This window comes from Sphaerodactylus townsendi, linkage group LG11, assembly GCF_021028975.2.
Source record: "Sphaerodactylus townsendi isolate TG3544 linkage group LG11, MPM_Stown_v2.3, whole genome shotgun sequence".
In the NCBI taxonomy this organism is placed as follows: Eukaryota; Metazoa; Chordata; class Lepidosauria; order Squamata; family Sphaerodactylidae; genus Sphaerodactylus; species Sphaerodactylus townsendi.
Window position 1 is genome coordinate 50394696 of NC_059435.1, and position 20505 is coordinate 50415200.

Consider the following 20505-nt stretch of genomic DNA (forward strand, 5'->3'; position numbering starts at 1 on the left):
TAAATCAAATCCTGGGAGCAGTCATGGAGCTGCCATTCTGATGGAAAGGTGACAAATGTCTGTTTGTGTGGGTGCCAAAACTGAACTCTGAGAATCATATATGTGATCTCCAGCAAGAGCACTTCTCTGACAACCAGAGCTTTGCAATAAAACCCAACCAAAATCTATCAAATATGACTGATATAACATTTGACTAATTATATGGGTAATTTCCACACTTACACTTGGAAATGCAAGAATGTAGAGTCGCAAATGTATACTATTCAAATCTCCCAGTATTTCAGAATCTCATGTGAGATTTTGTCATCAACATTCCCATAAGTATTCACACCAAGTAGGACACATTGCCTTCCCCAGGACCTCTGAAAAGCAAAAAAATTTTCTGCCTTACCTTGTTACCATCAGGGCCTGGTGGACCAGCTGGGCCACGGTTTCCAATGGAACCTGATGGACCAACAGCACCACTTTCACCTGGAGGGCCTCGTTCCCCCTGCAGGAAACAGATTGATGTGCATTTCAAAACAGTCCAGAAGGTTTACTGTGTTAGGGTGTGGAAGCTGCATGCGTGATACTGAAGTTGAAAGATGCTAGTAGTACAATTAGCAAGTGCTACCCACTATTTAGCTCACATAAAATACATAGCTATTTTATGTCATTTTTAAAAAAATATTTTATTATACTTATATGAGCCCTCCGGGGGAGGGCGGTTTATAAATACAAATACAAATACAAATACAAATAATAATAATAATAATATCCCACTCATCCCCAATCATAGCCAGGCTCAAGCAACTTACACATCATAAAACCATGTATAAAATAACATTAAAGTCCAATCCAAATTCTGATGGTACTAAATGAATCATTTCAGCCTATAAAAACTCCCCCCAGGGTAAGATGTAATCAAACACATAGTAGAAGTAGATGGTGAATGACTGATGGTAAATTGTCAGGAAACCGGCAAGATGGAACTGTGTCAATGAGTGGCCACAACCAAAAGCCAGGTGGAAAATCTCTGTCTTATAGGCCCTTCAGAATTGAATAAGAAACTGCAGGACCTGGTGTCATGTAGATTTAAGGATATGCCCTAAGCTTCTTCAGATATTACACGGGCACAAACTGGAAACCCACCAACTGCACATCAGCTCCCACAAACTGAGAACCAATATATGCAATTCTCATTTCATGTGAAATAGCAATGTGTGGATTTGCCATGTATGTGGCTCAATTCATACAAAACACTGTGAATGTCAGGTGAATCATAGGAATCATGTGCCGTTGATATGTGCAGTTTACACGGACATAATATCTGAGCAGACCTCTGTTCTCATGCTGGACTGTTAAAGCCTCTGTAGTAATTGAGCAGTTCTTAAGCTTTATGAATTTGTATAAACTGGGAATATAGTCAAATTTATAACGTACAAAAGTTAGAAAAGATATTGTGATTCCTAATCTGGATTACATAAGCATGTTCATCATTTGATGACATCAAGTAATTACCTGTGTGTGAATGGGCCACCTAAAACCAAGGACAGAAGGGTGGATCCTTCCAATTTTTCTTCTTGATCTCCTCTGATCCCCCTCCTTACTGCAGCCCCTGCCTCATGTGATCTTGTCCACACCAGTCCCATGATTCTAAACACAACCTTCATGGTGGTCAAGAGAATCCCTCTGCTCCCTTTTGGATTCAACCCAGAACGTTCATATTGCCTCCAATACAATGTTTTTCAGTGGAATCAATTCACACATTCAGCTGCCAGTTATCAGGTGCCCAGTAACTAGGTGTGCAGCCTATTCAACTGATGAACATGGATGTGTAAACCAGTCTGTTGACAATAATCTTACTTGAAGACTTGCAAACATAGTGAAATCAACTTACTCTCACACCAGCAGGACCAGGGAGCCCAAATTCTCCGTGAAGACCCTATGTGCAAAAGAAAGAATTATTAAGTTTAACTTTACACAATTATCCTTTTTAAAGAATTCCTCTTATGATCAACTAAGAATATTCTGGTTCAGTAAGACTGAATTAAAATACTAGGTACACTTTGAACTACAAGCTATGATGCAACAGAATGAGAGGCCCAGACTTCTTCCCAAGGGAATTACCATCTAGCTTTGTATTTCCTGCATCAGTACAAGGATATCATAAAAATATATGGTACATATGTTCAAATGTTAATCTTATGAAAAAGAACCTGGATTCTGTGTCAGAAGACATCTATGTAGTATAGGGGTTGAAGTGTTGGGACAGGAGAGATTCAGGTTCAAATTCCTATTTAGCCATGAAGCTAGTCATTTGACTTTGTGCCAGTCAATCTTCTTTAGCCTAACTAAACTTCACAGGGCTCTTGTGAAGATAATAGTCAAGAGGGAGGGAAAGTGCATATACTGCCCTGAGCTCCTCAAATAACAATTAAATAAGCATCCATCCATCCATCCATCCATCCATCCATCCATCCATCCATCCATCCATCCATCCATCCATCCATCCATCCATCCATCCATCCATCCATCCATCCATCCATCCATCCATCCATCCATCCATCCATCCATCCATCCATCCATCCATCCATCCATCCATCCATCCATCCATCCATCCATCCATCCATCCATCCATCCATCCATCCATCCATCCATCCATCCATCCATCCATCCATCCATCCATCCATCCATCCATATCTTTAAGGCATTCAGTGTTGTATACCTTCAGTGATACAGCAAAACAAGAACCTAGTACTTTAGGCAACTAGAAATTTGAAATAGTCACATTTCAAAGGCCATTCTTAAAATTAAGAAGCCTCTTTCTCATATTGCACACCATCTATATTTAGAAGATGTGAAACTGCTTGTATAGCTAGCATTGCCAACTCCACCTTGGGAAATTCCCAGAGATTTGCTATAGTGTTTGAGGAAGTTGGAGTCTGGGAAGGAAAGGAACTGAACAGGATTTGGTGGTTCACTGTTCAAAGTATTGTTTCTCCAGGAAAACAGTTTTCTATAGACTAGAGATCACTTATGATTCTAAGAGAACTCCGAGCCCCATTTTGTGGTTGGTAACTCTATCAACTGTTGGCATGACCAACACTGGGAAGATACAGTCCATTATTTTCACTTCTCCTCTACTGGGCATCCTGGGCTTCTAAGACAGTAGCGTGTTTCCATCACCGTCCATAGGATTTTTTGATGATCTGAGGTTGTACCAATAGGCCTGTTTCCCACCCCCTTAAATTCTCAGATGTCATTATTAGCCCTCATACCATGCATTTCCATTGTTGACATTCATTCCCATTTTTTTCTCTTTTTGTGCCATTTTTAAGCTACTGTTCCACCATTTATTGGCAATGGATGCAAAGTAATGTTGAAAATATGTTCATTTTATTGAGAAAATTCACCACAAGAATACAGCAAAAGTCAAATAATAAAAACCTATAGGTTTGAGTCACACAAGGAGAAATGGGAATTTCATGAGTCAGAATGGTGGAGTTGTGATATTTCGCAGCACGTCCAATTATTACAGTAGGAAAAGTGAGGAAACATACTACTATTTAGTACTGCTGTTCAGTCTGTCCCTCAACCCCATAGGAAACCAGAGAGCACTATGCCTTACCCTTAGAGTCTCTTTTAAAAAGTACTTCCTACCACAACCTGCTGTTTTCTCTGGCATGCTAACATAGACAGCAAAGCAGAATCTCTCGTACAGCCAGTACATATGCAGAGGAACAACTATTCTATCTCCCTGTTGCCCAACACAAAATCTGGCTGCCACCACCATGAGGCTGAGATTCTCTCCTATTACAAATAAGTGCTGTTACCACTTACTCTCTCTCCTGGTTTGCCAGGCTCACCGGCTGGACCTGAAGGACCTGGGAGACCCTAAATGAAAAGGCATAAACAGATGAAGAGAAACATATCACATTATTTCATGCTTTTAAAAAATCAGCAAATGAGTCGACATTGGTTGGAATAAAGAAGCAGCTTCATCAGGATGGTAGTTTAAAGCGGAGGGGTTGTATTACGAATTACATACTTGATTCAAAGTACATTAAATTCAAGGGTGTTCATCGTGTCACTACTCTTTGGCCAAACCTCCTTGTTCTTGATTAGAAAACAGCCCCCCTCATTCCTATTTTAGATCCGTATTGGTTTTGTTTCACTTTATTGGAAATATGCTAGAGAATCTCAGATCAAAGAAAGCCTGGTTTCATGTCAAACTGTTTTTGTTTAACTATACATAAGAATTAATAGAGTTTGTGAAACTGTTCATCCCCTCTACAAGACATACAAGAATTCCAGTTTCTTAAGAAAGCTGTTACTTAATTAGGTCACTTGCACATTAATCACAGATCTAAATATATTTATATTTAATGCAAAGTAATTCAATGTGAATACACCCTTCTATGTACTCCCAGCTAATCTTCATAATATGGTGCCTATTTTCACAGAATTCAGTGCACACGAGGTCATAAATCTGTGACCTCCTGAGGAGGATGTAATTACATGTTATCAGGTCTAGACAGAATTGGACTGGGGGATGAGCACAGTTCCACTGTCAAATACATCCTGTAAAAAGGGTTTCAGATAACTTTACAAAACTTGATCGGTAAAGTCTTGCTCTAATCTAAATTTCCGAAGCATGAGAACCTTAGCTCTAAAACTCAGGTTTAGCCAATGTTATAATTGCATTAGCTCATTTGCCAGCCAGATAATTAAAGGTTCATGTAGTAGAATGTATGGAGCAGAAGATAATTTCTATTTGCTGGACTATACAATATAAAGCATCTTGCCATTGTTCCAAACAAAGATCTGCAACTACAGAGTCTTTAGTTTGCACCTTAATACTGGATTCTAGGAAGAATCACCATATTTTATTAGTTGTTTATCTGTCACTTACTTGGAAGCCAGGGGCACCAGCTGGACCAGTTTCACCTTTGGAGCCAACATTACCCTAGAAGCAATAAAACAAAGGTAAGTATCTACTAAATTTGAAGCAGGAGCAAGTTAGAATTTTTGTAATTAATGCAGGAAATTCTACAGTACATAATGAAAAAGGCAACTGTTCCCATGCAGAACTACTCAAACAAATGTATATCATAATCACACCATCCATAGAAATGAATGGGCAACAATTCCAGGTGATGAAACTCCATGTTTGCTTTAATGGTTAACAGATCGTGCGAGAGATGTTGTACTTACAATTACACCAGATGGTCCTTGGGCTCCATTGTTTCCATCAGGACCAGGAGCACCCTAGAATAAAAGAAATTTAATTACAAAAGGAAATGTACACAATACTTTTCCCCATTTTAAAGATCAAATAGCCAAAAATTGCTGAAGACAATTATTTAATGAATGAGAAGCAATGGCGTATCTTGGGGGGGAACAATGGGGGACCACATGGGTCATATGGCAGTGCATTTTGGCCACCTGCCCTCCCCACACATCCCCCCAGCAGGCCAGGAAGGCCCTCGTGTTAGGTGGGCAAAGGGACTTAGCAGCTAGGCAAGAGATGTGGGCATGCATATGCCCATCTTGTGCACTGGCTGTCTCCTGGTGCCACCTGATGGATGCCTCCCTGCTACCTTCTGCAAACCAGGCACTCCAGCAGACAGGACAAGTGAAGGTGCTTCTGAGATCTGCTGCCCTCCTCTGCCTCTCCCTATCAAAGCATAAAGGTGCAGTACTTTTGGAGAGATGTCAGGATGCAAATCGAGGGCAGGGAAGATCTCCTAAGGGGCAGGGGGAGAGGGGAGTGACTGCCTAAGCCTGTTACAGAAACACCCCTCAAGCCCCTGCCCAGGTGGACTCATTTCCTTCTCGTCTTTTCAATCTGCCTAGCACTGCCCGCTGCTCAGAAGCCAGGGATGGCACAGGTTCAATGCAGCCATGGGAACATGGTCCTTGTGTCATGTGTCATGTGTGTGTGTGGGAGCGGAGTGCATTGGCTGCCATTCCCTCCCCTTCCCCCAAGGAGATCAGCCCCACCCACCAGCCACAGAGTCAGCACACAGCCAGCCCCAGCAGTCTACCCGAACGCTGGCCTGCCAGTTCCCTCAGGGCTATCAGCAGGAAGGGCTTCAGCCCACCCACCTCCCCCCTTCCTTCTTTTTGCCTCAGTGACTTGGAGGGAAGACCCCGTCTCGCTGTTGTGACCTTCTGCTTGGTGCCCCCGCTTTGGGGACTACGGCTCCCAACTCACCACCTCCCTCAGTAATGTGAAGTTGAGGTTGATTGCAGACTATGGCTCGCACCAGGCCTGAGGGCAGAAGCCTTTGCAGGCAGAAGCCTTTGCTGGTGCCAGCCTGTCGCAAGAAGGGGACACTGTGGCAGTGCTACCTCTGATCTGCCCTCCTGTCCTACTGCTGAGTAGGCGATGCAGCATAATGGGCTCTCACAAGCACTGCTTGAGTTCAGCCAGCTCTGCTGTCCAGCTTTGCAAGCTACAAGGGGTGGAGGGGGACAAGTTCAGTGCTTGCCTTGGGTGCCATTTTCTCTAGGTATGCCCCTGATTAGAAGCTACAGCTAGGTCCAGTTGTGTCTGAGTAGGAGCAGAAAGCACGCCCATTTGCACAAGTGGAATTTCAAGTGTTCTGCTTCACCTGCACCCATGTTGAATGCTACTCTGGACAGTCTCTTTATGTTTTGGGGGGAGCCTGCAGGTATGCTGTAGGAAGGTAGAAAAACCATTATCCCATTGAGGATCATGCTAGCATAGTTACATACAGCTTCCTCCATGCAAGAGCTCATTTTTATGGAGCCTCACTGCAGTGATAGTTTGGCTCTGATACTGACATAACCAGAATCTCACAATTGCTTTATTTTTAGAAAACCTGTTCTCTGGGGAAATCCATTGGTTTCCATTGTCTCATCAAAGACAGTGCACAATATTAACTACTGACCATTGAGCAGGAACCTAGGAATGTGTGTGTGTGTAAAGTGCTGCCAAGTTGAGTTGACATAATGACCCTATGGAGCAGAGATCCCAAACATTGTGCCCATGGGTGACATGGCACCCACTGACACCTTCTGTGGTGCCCACCCAGTATTTCAAGAAGTGGGTGAGGGCAGGTAGGTTTTTTGCCCACTTCTGATTGATTATTGGAGATTTTATTGGCAGTGCTGATTTTTTAAAATGTTGCTTTGGCAACAGCTGCCACTATAGCAGAAGGATCTATACAGTGCTAATGAAATTAAGATGTGGTAATCATTTTGTGGCTGGCTCTGCCTCCTGTAGTAGCCATTCCATTGCAGCCATTTTGTTGCTGTACGAGCTGTGCTGTGTCAGAATTCCACATGTGCTCACAGGCTCAATAAAGTTGGGGATCCCTGCCAGAGTTGTTTCATGGCAAGTCATTAAGCAGAAGTGGTTTGCCTATGTCTTTCTCTGTAGTTTTGCTTGATGGTCTTCCATATAAGTACAAACCCAGCTCAGCTTCTGACATGATCTGACTATACTATACCATTCCACATCCACACTTAGGAATATACCTGACTCAAGTCAGAAGTCTTTATACAATTTGCATTTGCTTCTCTTAGATAGTTGACTATATCTTTGTAAATCTCATCCTCCTAGTTAAGGGGCTTCATTCAGGATATAAAATAGCACATACCCGAGGGCCAGCAAGACCAACGTGGCCTCTGTCACCAGGCTTGCCAGGTTCACCCTAGGATAGAAGGGAGGGGATTAGAAGATGTCACCAGATCAAAGCAAACTGTAGATATTTCTCAAGTATTTTATTTCAGCCTATGTATCTCCATTCTTTTACATGCCGTAGGCTTCAGTCACACTCCATACAACCATGAAGATATAGAAATGTAAAAATGGAAGGGGACTAGAGAACTGTAATTCAAACTATCTAATTTTCTCCAAGGAGATGCCTGAACAACCTGGCTCTAAAGAGCTTCAGGGAAGTAGAGTCCACAGCCTCCCTGGTCCTAACCAGTGGTCCTAACCAGGAAATGAGTTACCATAACTTTAAAAGCAGTCTGTACTCAAACGAGTTGCTGCATTGAAAGTGAATCCAAACTCTTCATGAACACATGTGTATGCCTCACGGATTCTGCCGCACAGCAGCCATTCTTTTTATGATGCATGAAATGACCACACATGTGCGATTGACAACTATGCCCCAAAGCTTCTTGTGCTAACAAAGGACTAGATTAATTGTCTTTCGCATCAGGCAAATGTCATAGGCTGTGACATTACATTATTGTTGTGGTGATCTCATCCTCATTATTCAGATGCTAAAGAGACACAGGCACTATTTAAATTACCTCATAATTAAATAATGACACTGCAAAGCTCCATTCTACTTACATTTGGACCTTTTGGACCTGGGAATCCTATGATGCCGGGTTCACCTCTTGGGCCAGCTGGACCAACTGGTCCAGGTCGACCATCAGGACCAGGTAAACCCTAGGGTAAAAGATTACCAGATAATTGAAGTTTCAGTCTAACATTGGTTCATCAGTTCATCAAGTGGAATGAATATTTGGCAATGAGTTGTACTGTATTTATTTACCTGCTCATTTGTACCTCACATTCTGCAATGTCTGAGGCAGCTTACCACATAAACCAAATTATAACCAGAACACACAACAGTTATCAAAATTAAAACTGACCATCACTGAAGCTGAAAAAAAAATCAAAACAGAACTGTATCACTGTTAGCATCACCACCAAATTAACAGCCCCTACTCCCAAGACTCAAGGATTGCCTCTGTAAAATTTAAATGAAGAGATGGGCTCTACAAATTTGCTCTGGTAGTTCATTCCAGTGAGGAAAGCAAGCACAGGAAGGTGAGATCTCACCACTTTGGCCTGAATATGAAGGTGAGCTGGACTTCAACAGGATTCAAGCAGAAAGACCAGTCTTTCAAGTGCATGTGACCAAAATTCTAATGGGCAACCTAGGTAATAACTATTTAACTGAGCCTGGAAACAAATAGGTGTACACTACAAAAGAGTCGCAGCAGAGGTGTAACTGGTGATCAACACCCATCAGTAAGTATGTCACGGCATTTTGTTCCAGTTAAAGCTTCTGGAAGAGTTTCAAGGGCAGCTCCATGTAAATTATGTTACAGTGATCCAGATTTGTTACAGTGATCCAGCTCTGGATCAGTCATGGGTCCCTGTGGGAAAATGACAATTTCCTGGTCTAAACCAGGGCTGATTCTGCATGGGCCAAAAACAGCAGTGTGAAAACAGTGTGAAAACAGTGTAAACCCTTTTACACTGTTTTAAACCATTTTACACCATTTTCATATTGCTGTTTTTGGCCCATGCAGAATCCGCCTAAGGCTTTTTCCACCCAGAGTATTTAAAAGTTTACCAACTGATTTGCAAATGTTTCAAAAAGAATCATTTTCTTGGTTTTTGTCTGCATAGCACAGAAAAATTAAGCGTTTCAGCTGAAAACTTTTTTTAAAAAACATGCAGATGTTTCTTCTAAGCTATGATGACTTGAAACACAATACCTTGCTGATTTTTATGTCATGTCTACATAGCATCTAATCTACCTCACACAAGACAGAAAAAAATGATATGTTTGCATAATCAGCAGAGAAAAATTGATTTATTAGTGCACAGCAATGACGGAAATGGTGGGCAGCTGTGATGCTAGGTGAGAAAATGTCTGCAGGAAACATCGGCTAATGGCAGACAGCACAGAGAATCACTGAAGTGGCAGAAAGTGGGGGTCGTAGAGAAATGAAAGTGAGAGCTTCAAAACCATGTATTTCCCAATCTCCATACAGCAAGCAGGAAAAGTTTTTTTAAAGTTTTTTTAAAGTTTTTTTAAAAATGTTAGGAAAAAAAGATTGTTTGTTTTGTGTATGCATATAAAATGGTCTGAGGCAGAAATAAAACATTTCTGAAATGTTTTTTTGGGGAAAACTGTGTGGAACTCCTGTGGGAAACGTTTTATTTTTATGCCTTAAAACATTTTATTTGTATTGTGTGAAAAGGGCAAATGTCATGGGATGACTGCCCAGTACAACATAATGCAAATGATCACTGCTTAGTACATTGAACATAGCTGTGGAACTTATCTATAAAAATAGGAAAGCTAGCTAAAAGGTGCTTTTTTAAGCAGGTATCTTTGCAGAATAAAGTATAGAATACTTACAAGAGGACCTTCTTTGCCAGCAGGACCTGGGCTTCCAGACTGACCAGGAAGACCCTGAAAAGCACGGAGGTTTCATTTTAATATGATTTTGGGGAGCTTTTGTAAGAATAGAACACAAACTTAATTCTCTGCTTCTATCTGTCTCACAGAAATATCTGAACAAAATTCAAGTAAAAGAGTGTGCTGCTATCTACCAATAGTATAGAAGTTTACTGGGAAGTAAATTCCTCCAATGAGCTTAATGGTATGTAAATGGACGCAAGCACACATGAGTTTGATGCCTTGGTTTCACTTCTATAAATGGAAAATATAAGATCCATATTTTGCCTCTGAGTGAAGAAGAGCTGTTCTGATCTCATGAAGTGCCACTGAAGTATGGTTAACAATATTTTAATCTACAGATGTCTTTTAATCTACAGTGCATTTGGTAAGTGGCTCATTTTTAAAAGCCATCTAATTTCAGCAAACAAGCTTTCTCTAATGTTTATGTAGTTTTTCACCCATTGACATGGATGTTGTTCCCTTGCAAAGCCACATCACCATCCATACTTACTCTTGCACCCATGAGACCAGGTTCACCAGGGCGACCTGTATCACCACTGGGGCCTCGAGCACCACCAGGGCCAGCAGCACCACGATTACCAGCAGCACCCTACAAGAAAGAAAGAAGCACATCAAGCTCAGTTTGGAGCAAACAAAACTAGAAATAATGTCCACATCCCTCTGGCTTCTGTTTACTGCCCCTCAACAAACTCAACTATTCATTATACAATTCAAAAAGTCATCTTACCATAACACCAGCTCTGCCATCAGGTCCAGGGAGACCACGAGATCCAGGGACACCCTATATAAAACAGAAGAAAGAAACAAAAATCTGGTTAGAAATCAAAAGTTTTTCAGACCAAGGGCAAAGTACAGGCTGGCTACAACTAAGGATTTAAAGAACAATGCTTGACAATTAGTTCTACACTTGATAGTAAATATCTTTTAATGTAGATGATAAGATTTGCATTCTAAAATTTCCTTTTGTTTTCCCTTTTAAAACAGAATTTGTACTTAGACCTCAGTCAGATAATTGAAGAGAAGTTGAATTAACATCTGTCTGGTGGGTACTATGTAGACCAGTGGTGGCAAACCTTTGGCACTCCAGATGTTATGGACTGCAATTCCCATCAGCCCCTACCAGCATGGCCAATTGGAGAATACCATAATGGAGAAAACAGGAAGTCCTCTGTGGAATGACAGATATCATTTCCTCAAGAGTATTCTCAGTTTGAAAAGCAAACCATTTGCACTGAACCATACTGGCCCTGTGTTACTATCTGTTAACTGTGGGAACTAGCTAGGTTGAAGCATCCTAGAGAGCTTGACTGATCAGAAGATGCATTAAACCGCTGAATATGGACTAATCTGGAAACATCCTAAGTCTTGAGCCAATTTGGCCAGATATCATTCTTAGTTAAGCACTGCATCTAAATCTTAATTTTGTGTTTATCTATTCTAGGGGAGGCTCCAAGCAAATGACAATCTACCAAAGGAATCAAGTGAGAAATAACCTATGGCAGCTTTGACACTATTAAGGCTACATTCCGAGATTGTCATACAAATGTCTTTTGAGTGTAGTATTATGGGAGAGCCATTGTGCCATGGTTGTGACTAAGGCTGATATAGGGCTAAAAACGTTTCAGCTAAACAGTTTTTTTTTAAAAGAATTAAATTAACTAAATTGACAATATTTCCAGATGTTGGATGTACTTTGCTTTTATAGCTAAATTCCAGTCCAGTGGCACCTTGTTGGTCTTTAAGCTGCTGCTGAATCCAGCTGTTCTACTGCAGACCAGTAGGGCTGCCCACTGAAACTATCTTCATCACAGTTGATCTTATGACATTGCTGTTTTTATGGAAGTTGCATTTTATTTGTTTGTTGTCTGGGTATTCCTTAGAATAGAAGACTGGAATAGTTCAAACCAACTGACCAGCTTACTATGGAGATGAAATGTAGCAGGCTAGTTCTTCTAGAAGTTAGAAGCTGTCTTATAATTAAATCAGTCTAATGTTTTATTTAGCCCAGTACTGGGTACCACAACGATCTCTCCAGCATCTTCAGGCACTGCTTTTTTGCTAGCCCTGTTAAACGGAATCCCTTCACTGGAACTCCAGGACCTATACATATAAAAGCATGGTTTCCCTCCTGTTGCTGTGGTTAATCTGTGGGAGTGCAGAAAGTGCCGATCAAGGATTGGTAGGTGTCAAAATAATAATTTCATGTATTCCTCTGACATTTTCTCTTGCTATTTTTGCACTATGTAAAGGAACTTACTCTTAAACCCGCTGGACCAGGTGGACCAGAAGATCCAGATTCACCATTGTTACCTCTCTTGCCTTCCTCACCACTTGGACCAGCTGGGCCAGCTGGGCCAGCAGCACCCTGCGTAAAGAGAGCAAAACAATCACTGACTTGATTAACTGGTTACTAGACGGAAAATGCTTTCATACTAGTAATCTGTTAATTAAGTGCTACAATACTTACAGGTTCACCCTTGTTACCGGTTTCTCCCTTGGGTCCAGAAGGTCCAGGTTCACCCTAAAGCCAAAACAAGAAAGATTCCCTTGCATTTTATCTTCCAAGTAGTCACATTCTCTAAGAAATGAAGAATACGAGCAGCAAATAACCTAGCCAAAAACCTAGAATTATCAGGTCAACAGAACCTGGATGATGCACTTGGTGGGTAGAGCCATCCTACATATCCTAAAAACTCAAATAAAAATTGCCAAATGTACTACGATGGGTAGGAGAATAAGCATAGAGTAAAAAATAATAAGACTATCTTACAAGTCTGCTGTTGAGCACTGAAAGATAGTGTTAAATAATAATAAATATGTGAGGCCATTACTATCCCTGGTAGACATTAAAGATGCATGTCAAAAATGTTACTCAATCTGAGCACATAATCCTACACACTACCATTATCAGTCACTGCTTCATTGTGGGCCAAATATTAAGAATGGGGCAAAGATGCCAATGAATGGAAGGGGAAGAGTAGTAGGTAATTAGGAAGTCTTGCGTCAGGGGATGCCAAGGTGCTGTAATGCACAGAAGCGGCAGGTCCTTTCTTTAGATATTGCTTGAGAACAGCTATAAGGAAGTATGTTTGCTGTTAGACTAATCATACCATATTGCCATTATGTATGTGTAAGCCGCTATGAAGCCACTATAAAGTCTGACATAACTTACAGCAAGTCCTCTAGCACCAGAAGGTCCAGATGCGCCAGCTGGGCCAGGGATACCACGGCCACCTGGCAGGCCAGGAGCACCAGCTACACCGGGAAGACCCTATGCAGAAAGAAAAACAAAAGAAAAGAACACATGAAAACCTTCTCTGTAGCATGAATGGAAACATGAGGTATAAAATGATTCAGTTCAATGTATGCATACTTACAGCTGCACCTTTAGCACCATTAATGCCAGGGTTACCAGGGTTACCCTAAAAAGGAAATCAAAAGATGTTTAATTCTAGTTATCACTAGAGTTCATATTTGGAAACTGCAATGGTTATACAGGCCGGTTTTACTTACTGGGGGGCCAACAGGACCAGAAGCGCCAGGCAGACCAATTTCACCACGTGGACCAGCAGGGCCACTTGGGCCTGGGCTACCCGCAGATCCAATTTCGCCCTGTTTGAAAAAGGATTTTAGGCATCAGTCTTCAAGCACAAGCCAACTGATGTTGCCCTCCTCCCACATCGCCTAAATTACCAACACCACTCTAGTCTAATTTTATAGAACAGTTCTCAGCATCAAAAGTTAGGTGATGAGACACACTGCATATGATGGGCCAGATACAATCCCTGATAGCCCAATCAAGGGGGTGAGGTGGATTCTGAATAAATATCCTCAGGATGGGGTTGTAAGTCTTTAAAGAATGTCAAACATTTGAAGACTCTGTTATCAAACAAGGTATAACTCCCCTTCCAAAAAAGCTAAAGAACTGGAAAAAGTACAGGAGACTGCTTAACCAGTTGGAGTACCTTTTCTATGAGGAAAGGCTTATCAGTTTAACAGACTACAAAGGTGAAGACATAATTATTTAAATAAGTAGCCGATGTTGTAAGGTTAAGAGCAGGTAGAACTAATCTGGAGAACCGGGCTTGATTCCTCGCTCCTCCACCTGAGAGGCAGACTCTTATGTGGTGAACTTAATTTGTTTCCCCACTCCTACATTCATGTGGGTGACCTTGGGCTAGTCACAGTTCTTTGGAACTCTCTCAGCCCTACCTACCCCACAAGGTGTCTGTTGTGGGGAGAGGAAGGGAAGGTAGTTTGTAAGCCCCTTTGAGTATCCTTACAGGAGAGAAATGGGGAGGGGGGCATAAATCCAAACTCTTATTTTTTTAAGTATACCACTCCTTATCTTTACAGACTCATAGCAGCTAACAAAACATTAAAAGCTGCCAGGTCATTAAAAAATCACCAATGACAAGCAACTATATAAACTAATACATGGTTAATATACACAGTTAAAAACCAATGAACGCAGCTTAAATGAAGTTAAATCCTCCAAAACGGTTTACGATTCCCACAGTGACTCCTTGAATAAAAAAGCCTTAATCAGCTTCCTGAATGCAGCAAATGAAGATCATCTCCACATGCACTCTGGTAGGCCATTCCAGATGAATGGACCTATCATACAGAAAGATCATGACCTAACTGTTGCCAAATCCAAACTGAGTAAACCACCAGGAAAAAGTTACTTTGAGGAGCTTAACTGGCACACTGTGCAATACTGGGAGATGTGTTTTAAGAAGTATGAGGACCCTAGACTATGAATAGGTTTCAAGATGATAACCAGCACTTTGAATTTGGCGTGGAATCAGATAGGTAACTACAGTTTACTTAGCACTGAATTACAGTTGATCCTAGACAGGAGACTTGCTGCTGCATTTTGTAACAACTGAAGCTTCAGAACGGTTTTCAAAGTAGACAGTGCTCACTGGAAGTGACATCATCACATTGCTGACAACATGACGACACTCCGGTATTTGGGCAAGAACTCTATTGTAAAATGGCTTCTACCTCAGTTTTCTCCCCCAAATATCAGAGCATCTCCACATCATCAGTGACATGACGACATCATTTCTGATGAGTGCCGGAAGTGATGTAGACTCATTGTTAATGACATGGGGGCTAGGCCTCAGTTCGCTGCTGGTGAAGTCTCCCCTACTCCCCCAGCCCTGCTCCCCTGTCCCGCCCCGCCCCCCAGTTGTCAAGGGCTACCTGGCAACCCTACTTCAAAGGTAGCCTCATGTGCAGCACTTTACAGCAGTCTAATATGGAAGTTATGGCAACATGGATCAGTGTGAATAGGTCAGTCAAATCTAAATAAGGGTCCAGCATATGAGCTAGTTGTAACTAAAAGAACATGCTCCTAGCAACAGAACCAACCTGGTAATCCACCAACAAAGTTAGGTCAAAGTAAACCTAGAGAATGTTAGCTTGAGTTATTTTAGAAAACTTAACTCCATCTAAGACAGGTAGAGTAACACCAGCTAGGCACTCTGCATTTCCAACTAGCATCAACTTCTTGCCTGGATTAAGCTTCAGTTTGCTTATCCTCAACTACTTGAAAACAGTATCAGCATCCTAGCTCAGAACAGTTGCTTCTGGAAGCTGAGTATCATCATCATATTGGTGACAACCAGTGGTGGGATTCAAAAATTTTAGTAACAGGTTCCGATGTTGGTGGGATTCAAACAGTGGCGTAGCACCAATGGGACTGGGTGGGGCACGACAGGGGCGGTACTGGCATTACTGGGCGGGGCTGTGGCAAGGATGCAGGGCGCGCGTGCCCCAGGTGCAGTTCCCCTTCGCCCTGCCTCTAGATTCAAATAATAACTGTTTAAAGTATTAAAAAAGCAATTCACCGAAAGGTAGTGTATTATTTCTTTTTTATATAATTATATTGATTGATTTTAAATAATAACATAAGTAAGGAGAGAAACCAAAAACTTTTTATAATTGTTAGCATATTACAAACATATCTAATTGTCTATCTCTCTCAACCCCCCCAACTAAAAAAATCCTATATTGCCTCCCTCCTTTTCATATTTCCCTCCCTCCCTACTTTGTACTTCCCCTTCAGATTCCTATAACTACTTTATCTATTCCACTTGAAAGAAAACTAACAGAGGGAGAGATCCAAAATCTTTAATCTAAACGAGTAGTTTAAACTCCTCTCTTTCCAATATAAATTTCAAGGGAAAAAATAAAATGAAAAATCTTTACCTATAATACTTTCCCAACCTTTATACCAATGAACAAAAAAATAGAATTACTATATATTGTCTTATTTCATACAGTTCATACACACGTGGGGGGGAGGTGCCATGGGGGGCAGGGGGGCCGCAGGGGGCGATTTTGCATCCCCCACTTGACGAGACAGAGATTACCCCCTTGTCCCTAGTGGAGTTAATCATTAATAACCGGTTCTCCGAACTGAGGAAAATTTTAGTAACTGGTTCTACCGAATAGGTGCGAATAGGCTGCATCCCAACTGATGATCTCAGCTAAAGATTTTTAAATACAGATTGAAAATCATTGGGGATAAAACAGATCTTTGGGCCACCACACACATCAGGTCCAAACTTGCTGATTCTGTCTCTGCTGTGGAAATGCTTTGCTTCTTGTCAGTAAGGATAACACACACACAAAAAGGAAGACTGTCCCTTTTGTCCCAAAAAACAATCGCAGCATCATGGTTGACCATATCAGATGCTGCTGATAGGTCTAGCAATGTTAGTAGCAATGAACTGTCCTTAACCAACAGTATCTGGACATCATCCACCAAGGTCTGGAACAAGACTGCAAAGGGTCAGAGAGAAATCTTTTACCCAGAAATGGTTGCTGTTGCTCTGCCACAACCTACTGAATCACCTTGCCCAGAATGGTAAGATTGGACATAGGACAATACTCCTCTTATCCAAAGATGGCTTCTTAATAACTGGTATTTGATGATGATGACAAAACTTTATAAAATTATGCATGGAAAAAGTGATCAAGGAGAATGTTTTCTTCCTCTCCAGTACTACAGTTTGGGGTTCTAATAATGCTGGTGTGGAAGAGGCTCAAGATGGAGAAAATAAAGTATACCTTTAATCAATGATGACATGGGGGCTAATTAACCCCATTCCTACCACTGGAAAGCCCCATAGGACTTACAGGACTTATGCCACCAAAAGGGTGGCACAAGTCCAAGGGCAGGGAAACAGTGCTCCTGGCCCTAAACCCCTGGGAAAATCCTGGCCTGCCCACCAACCCCATGCTGGTTTCTGATTGGGATGCCAGTGAAGTCCTGCTGCAGCCCAGATTTCCAGATTTTGCAGCATGGGGCTGAGGGATGAATGGCTGCCACTGTATCTGCTACCTCCACCAGGGTAAGTGCGCCAGCACAAGGCCGCATTGCTCCTTCAAACCTTTTAAATCCTCCAATCAGCTATCAAAGGGGATTAGACAAATAAAGTATGGGTTCATTGGGAGTTCCACATTTAGAAATTCCATGACTAGAGACAGTAAACTTCAGAATACTAGTACTAGCAGGCAACATCAGGGTAAGGCCTTGGCTCCTATGATCCATTTGCCATAATGTGAAACAGAATGCTGGACTACATGAACCACTGGTCTGATATAATATAGCATCTCCCATGTCCTTTTTTTTTGTACCGCCATGTTACAGCTGACTTATGGTAACCCTGTAGAGTTTTTAAGGCAAGAGATGTTCAAATATGCTTTGGCATTGCCTGCCTCCATGTCATGACTCTGGTGTTCCTTGAAGGTCTCCTATCCAAATATCCTATCCATGCCTAACCCTGCTTAGCTTCTGAAGCAGCTTTCAAACAGTGCAATCCTAAGCAGAGTTACAGTCCTCTAAGTCCATTGGAGTAAATGGGTTCAGAAGACTATAATTTAGAAGAAGAACAAGAGTTGGATTTATATCTCCCCCTTCTCTCCTGTAAGGAGACCCAAAGGGGCTGACAATCTCCTTTCCATCCCCGCCCCCACCCTGTGAGGTAGGTGGGGCTGAGAGAGCTCAGAAGAACTGTGACTAGCCCAAGGTCACCCAGCTGGCGTATGTTGCACCAGCTAATCTGAATTCCCCAGATAAGCCTCCACAGCTCAAGTGGAACAGTGGGGAATCAAACCCGGTTCCTCCAGATTAGAGTACACCTGCTCTTAACCACTACACTACTGCTGCTCCTAGGATTATTCTGGAAGTATATAACTAACATACTGCCATGTTTGAAAGTATTCTTTAAAATAAATTTGTGGACACTTTGCAGAACATTCTCAGTTTGAGGATACCTTTCAGATTGCTGCCCTACTGTTAAAGATGTCCATACCTTGGGACCAGGAGCACCAGGGAATCCAGAAGGTCCAGCACCACCAATGGGACCCTGCAAGGTGAAGACAGATGGGGAGAGAAAGACTTAGAGATCTATAGTTATAGGTAGTCTGGTGGGATAAATAGAGAAATCAGAACAGGCTTATTTGAATCAATGAATAATCACAATTTTAACACAAATTTTGGAATACTGGAACATTCCAATTTCTACATTGAAACCACAGGCTACTGGTATCTGACAACCCAAATTGCCATGGCAGGCGGAGGCGGCGCAACATAGGTGGTGCTGCGCTGCCTCCAATTGGCTTTCCAGAGGTACAGGGAAGAAGGAAAAAACACAAACCCTCCCCATTGCTGGAAAGCCCTCCATGGGACCAAATGGACTTACGCGTCTAAAAGGGGAAATGGGTCGGTGCAGCCCTGCACAACTTCCTGTGAGCAGTTGCCCCCCCCCCCCCCACATCTCAATGGGGTTGCCCAGATTATATATCAAAATTCTCTAACAGGCTGACAACTGAGAATTCATTTGTCAGGGAACATAACCAGAGCTGGCTTTCTGATAAATATACCTGCCTGACAAACGTTTTCAGGTGTGTTTTGTTTACACTTTATACTTTTTGTGTTTTGTTTACACTTTACATTCTAAGGTGTATATCTAAGAAATGCAATGAACAGTCTGCAGAGCTCCTGAAGTGCAATGTTTTGGCCCTTGAGCAAATACCTGCAAGTGACAGGTTTTTATTTTTATTTTTAAACATCCCTTACTGTGAAATAGATTCGGGGGGGGGGGGGGAGAGCAGATTCAACTAGTTCTCCCATCACTTGGATGAATTTCAGACAGATTGATAAATTATGTAACATTGAAGTCTGACTTACAGCAGGGCCAGCAGGACCAACACTTCCATCACTGCCACGAGCACCCTAAAGAAAACAAATGCTGTTTTGAATTCCTCACATGGAATTAAAGAATGAAACAGAAATGAAAGATAAATTCAAATAAAATGGTCATCCAGGTTGGGTATCACTTACAACTGATCCAGGAGCACCAACTCTTCCCCTTTCACCGGGGAGACCACGAGCACCCTAAAAGCAAAGCAGATAGAAATGGTTTCTCAATATATCGCAGTGCACACGGGTGTATATCACAGGTGTAATATAATTTGCAATCAATCTCTTCTCACTTTTCGTGGAGCAGGCTGTAATGCTGAGCCAAGTTATTCATGCATAATTTTAACTGAACTCAACAGAATTTGCATGCACATTTGTGAGGGCTGATATGAACTGATTCTCATATTGTGTACTTGTGGCTTTGAAACACCTCCTTGAAAATTTAAGAAAAACAGGAAAACTATATATTGCTGGAATCCGCAGGATTGAGTTGATCCATGTACTTAATTCACTGACAAGAGGCCCAGCTTTGATTTCTTCAGAAATCAAATGTCGCAAGGCAACTTCCGCAAATGGTGGGCTGCATGGATGATTCAAGCCTCAGAAAATGGCCAGTGGGAGAAAGTGAAACTAAGACCCCTTCCGCAAATGCAGAATGTTGCACTTTTAATCCACTTTCAATGCACTTTGCAGCTGGATTTAACTGTGTGAAATAGCAAAATCCGCTTGCAAACAATTGTGAAAGTGGATTGAAAATGCACTATTCTGCATGGGCAGAAGGGACCTATGAACTTACAGATCGGGTGGGAGAAATAAACTGTTTCCTGAACACTGCACAGCAAGCAGGGAAAGACTTTTAGCTGACTTGGGGGAAAAGACCACGAGTTTAGTGTTTTTTTTTTTAAAAAAAAACCTGTGTTGAACTGAAATAAAACATCCTGAGGATGTTTGGGGGGGAAAGCTGTGCAGAGTTCCTCCTAAAAAACCCTTTTTTGAACATCCTCAAGACATTTTATTTCTGTTGGGCAGAAAGGACCAATGACAGTCTATTAAAGGATGCATTATACTGAGCAAGCACTGCAAGAGATCGCATGC

At 41.8% G+C, this 20505-nt stretch overlaps 1 protein-coding gene across 1 annotated transcript in view; it reads right to left on the reverse strand.

Annotated features, from left to right (window-relative positions):
- Positions 1-20505, reverse strand: part of COL1A2 (collagen type I alpha 2 chain) — a 76258-nt gene that overhangs the window by 28592 nt on the left and 27161 nt on the right. The window contains exons 14-31 of the mRNA XM_048511157.1: positions 19552-19605; positions 19399-19443; positions 18521-18574; positions 13704-13802; positions 13568-13612; positions 13363-13461; positions 12658-12711; positions 12448-12555; positions 10918-10971; positions 10681-10779; positions 10128-10181; positions 8318-8416; positions 7611-7664; positions 5197-5250; positions 4895-4948; positions 3823-3876; positions 1880-1924; positions 392-490 (exon numbers count right to left, since the gene is read on the reverse strand). Of these exons, the coding sequence (XP_048367114.1) occupies positions 392-490; positions 1880-1924; positions 3823-3876; positions 4895-4948; positions 5197-5250; positions 7611-7664; positions 8318-8416; positions 10128-10181; positions 10681-10779; positions 10918-10971; positions 12448-12555; positions 12658-12711; positions 13363-13461; positions 13568-13612; positions 13704-13802; positions 18521-18574; positions 19399-19443; positions 19552-19605 (1224 nt within the window). The remainder of the gene's footprint in view (positions 1-391; positions 491-1879; positions 1925-3822; positions 3877-4894; positions 4949-5196; positions 5251-7610; positions 7665-8317; positions 8417-10127; positions 10182-10680; positions 10780-10917; positions 10972-12447; positions 12556-12657; positions 12712-13362; positions 13462-13567; positions 13613-13703; positions 13803-18520; positions 18575-19398; positions 19444-19551; positions 19606-20505) is intronic.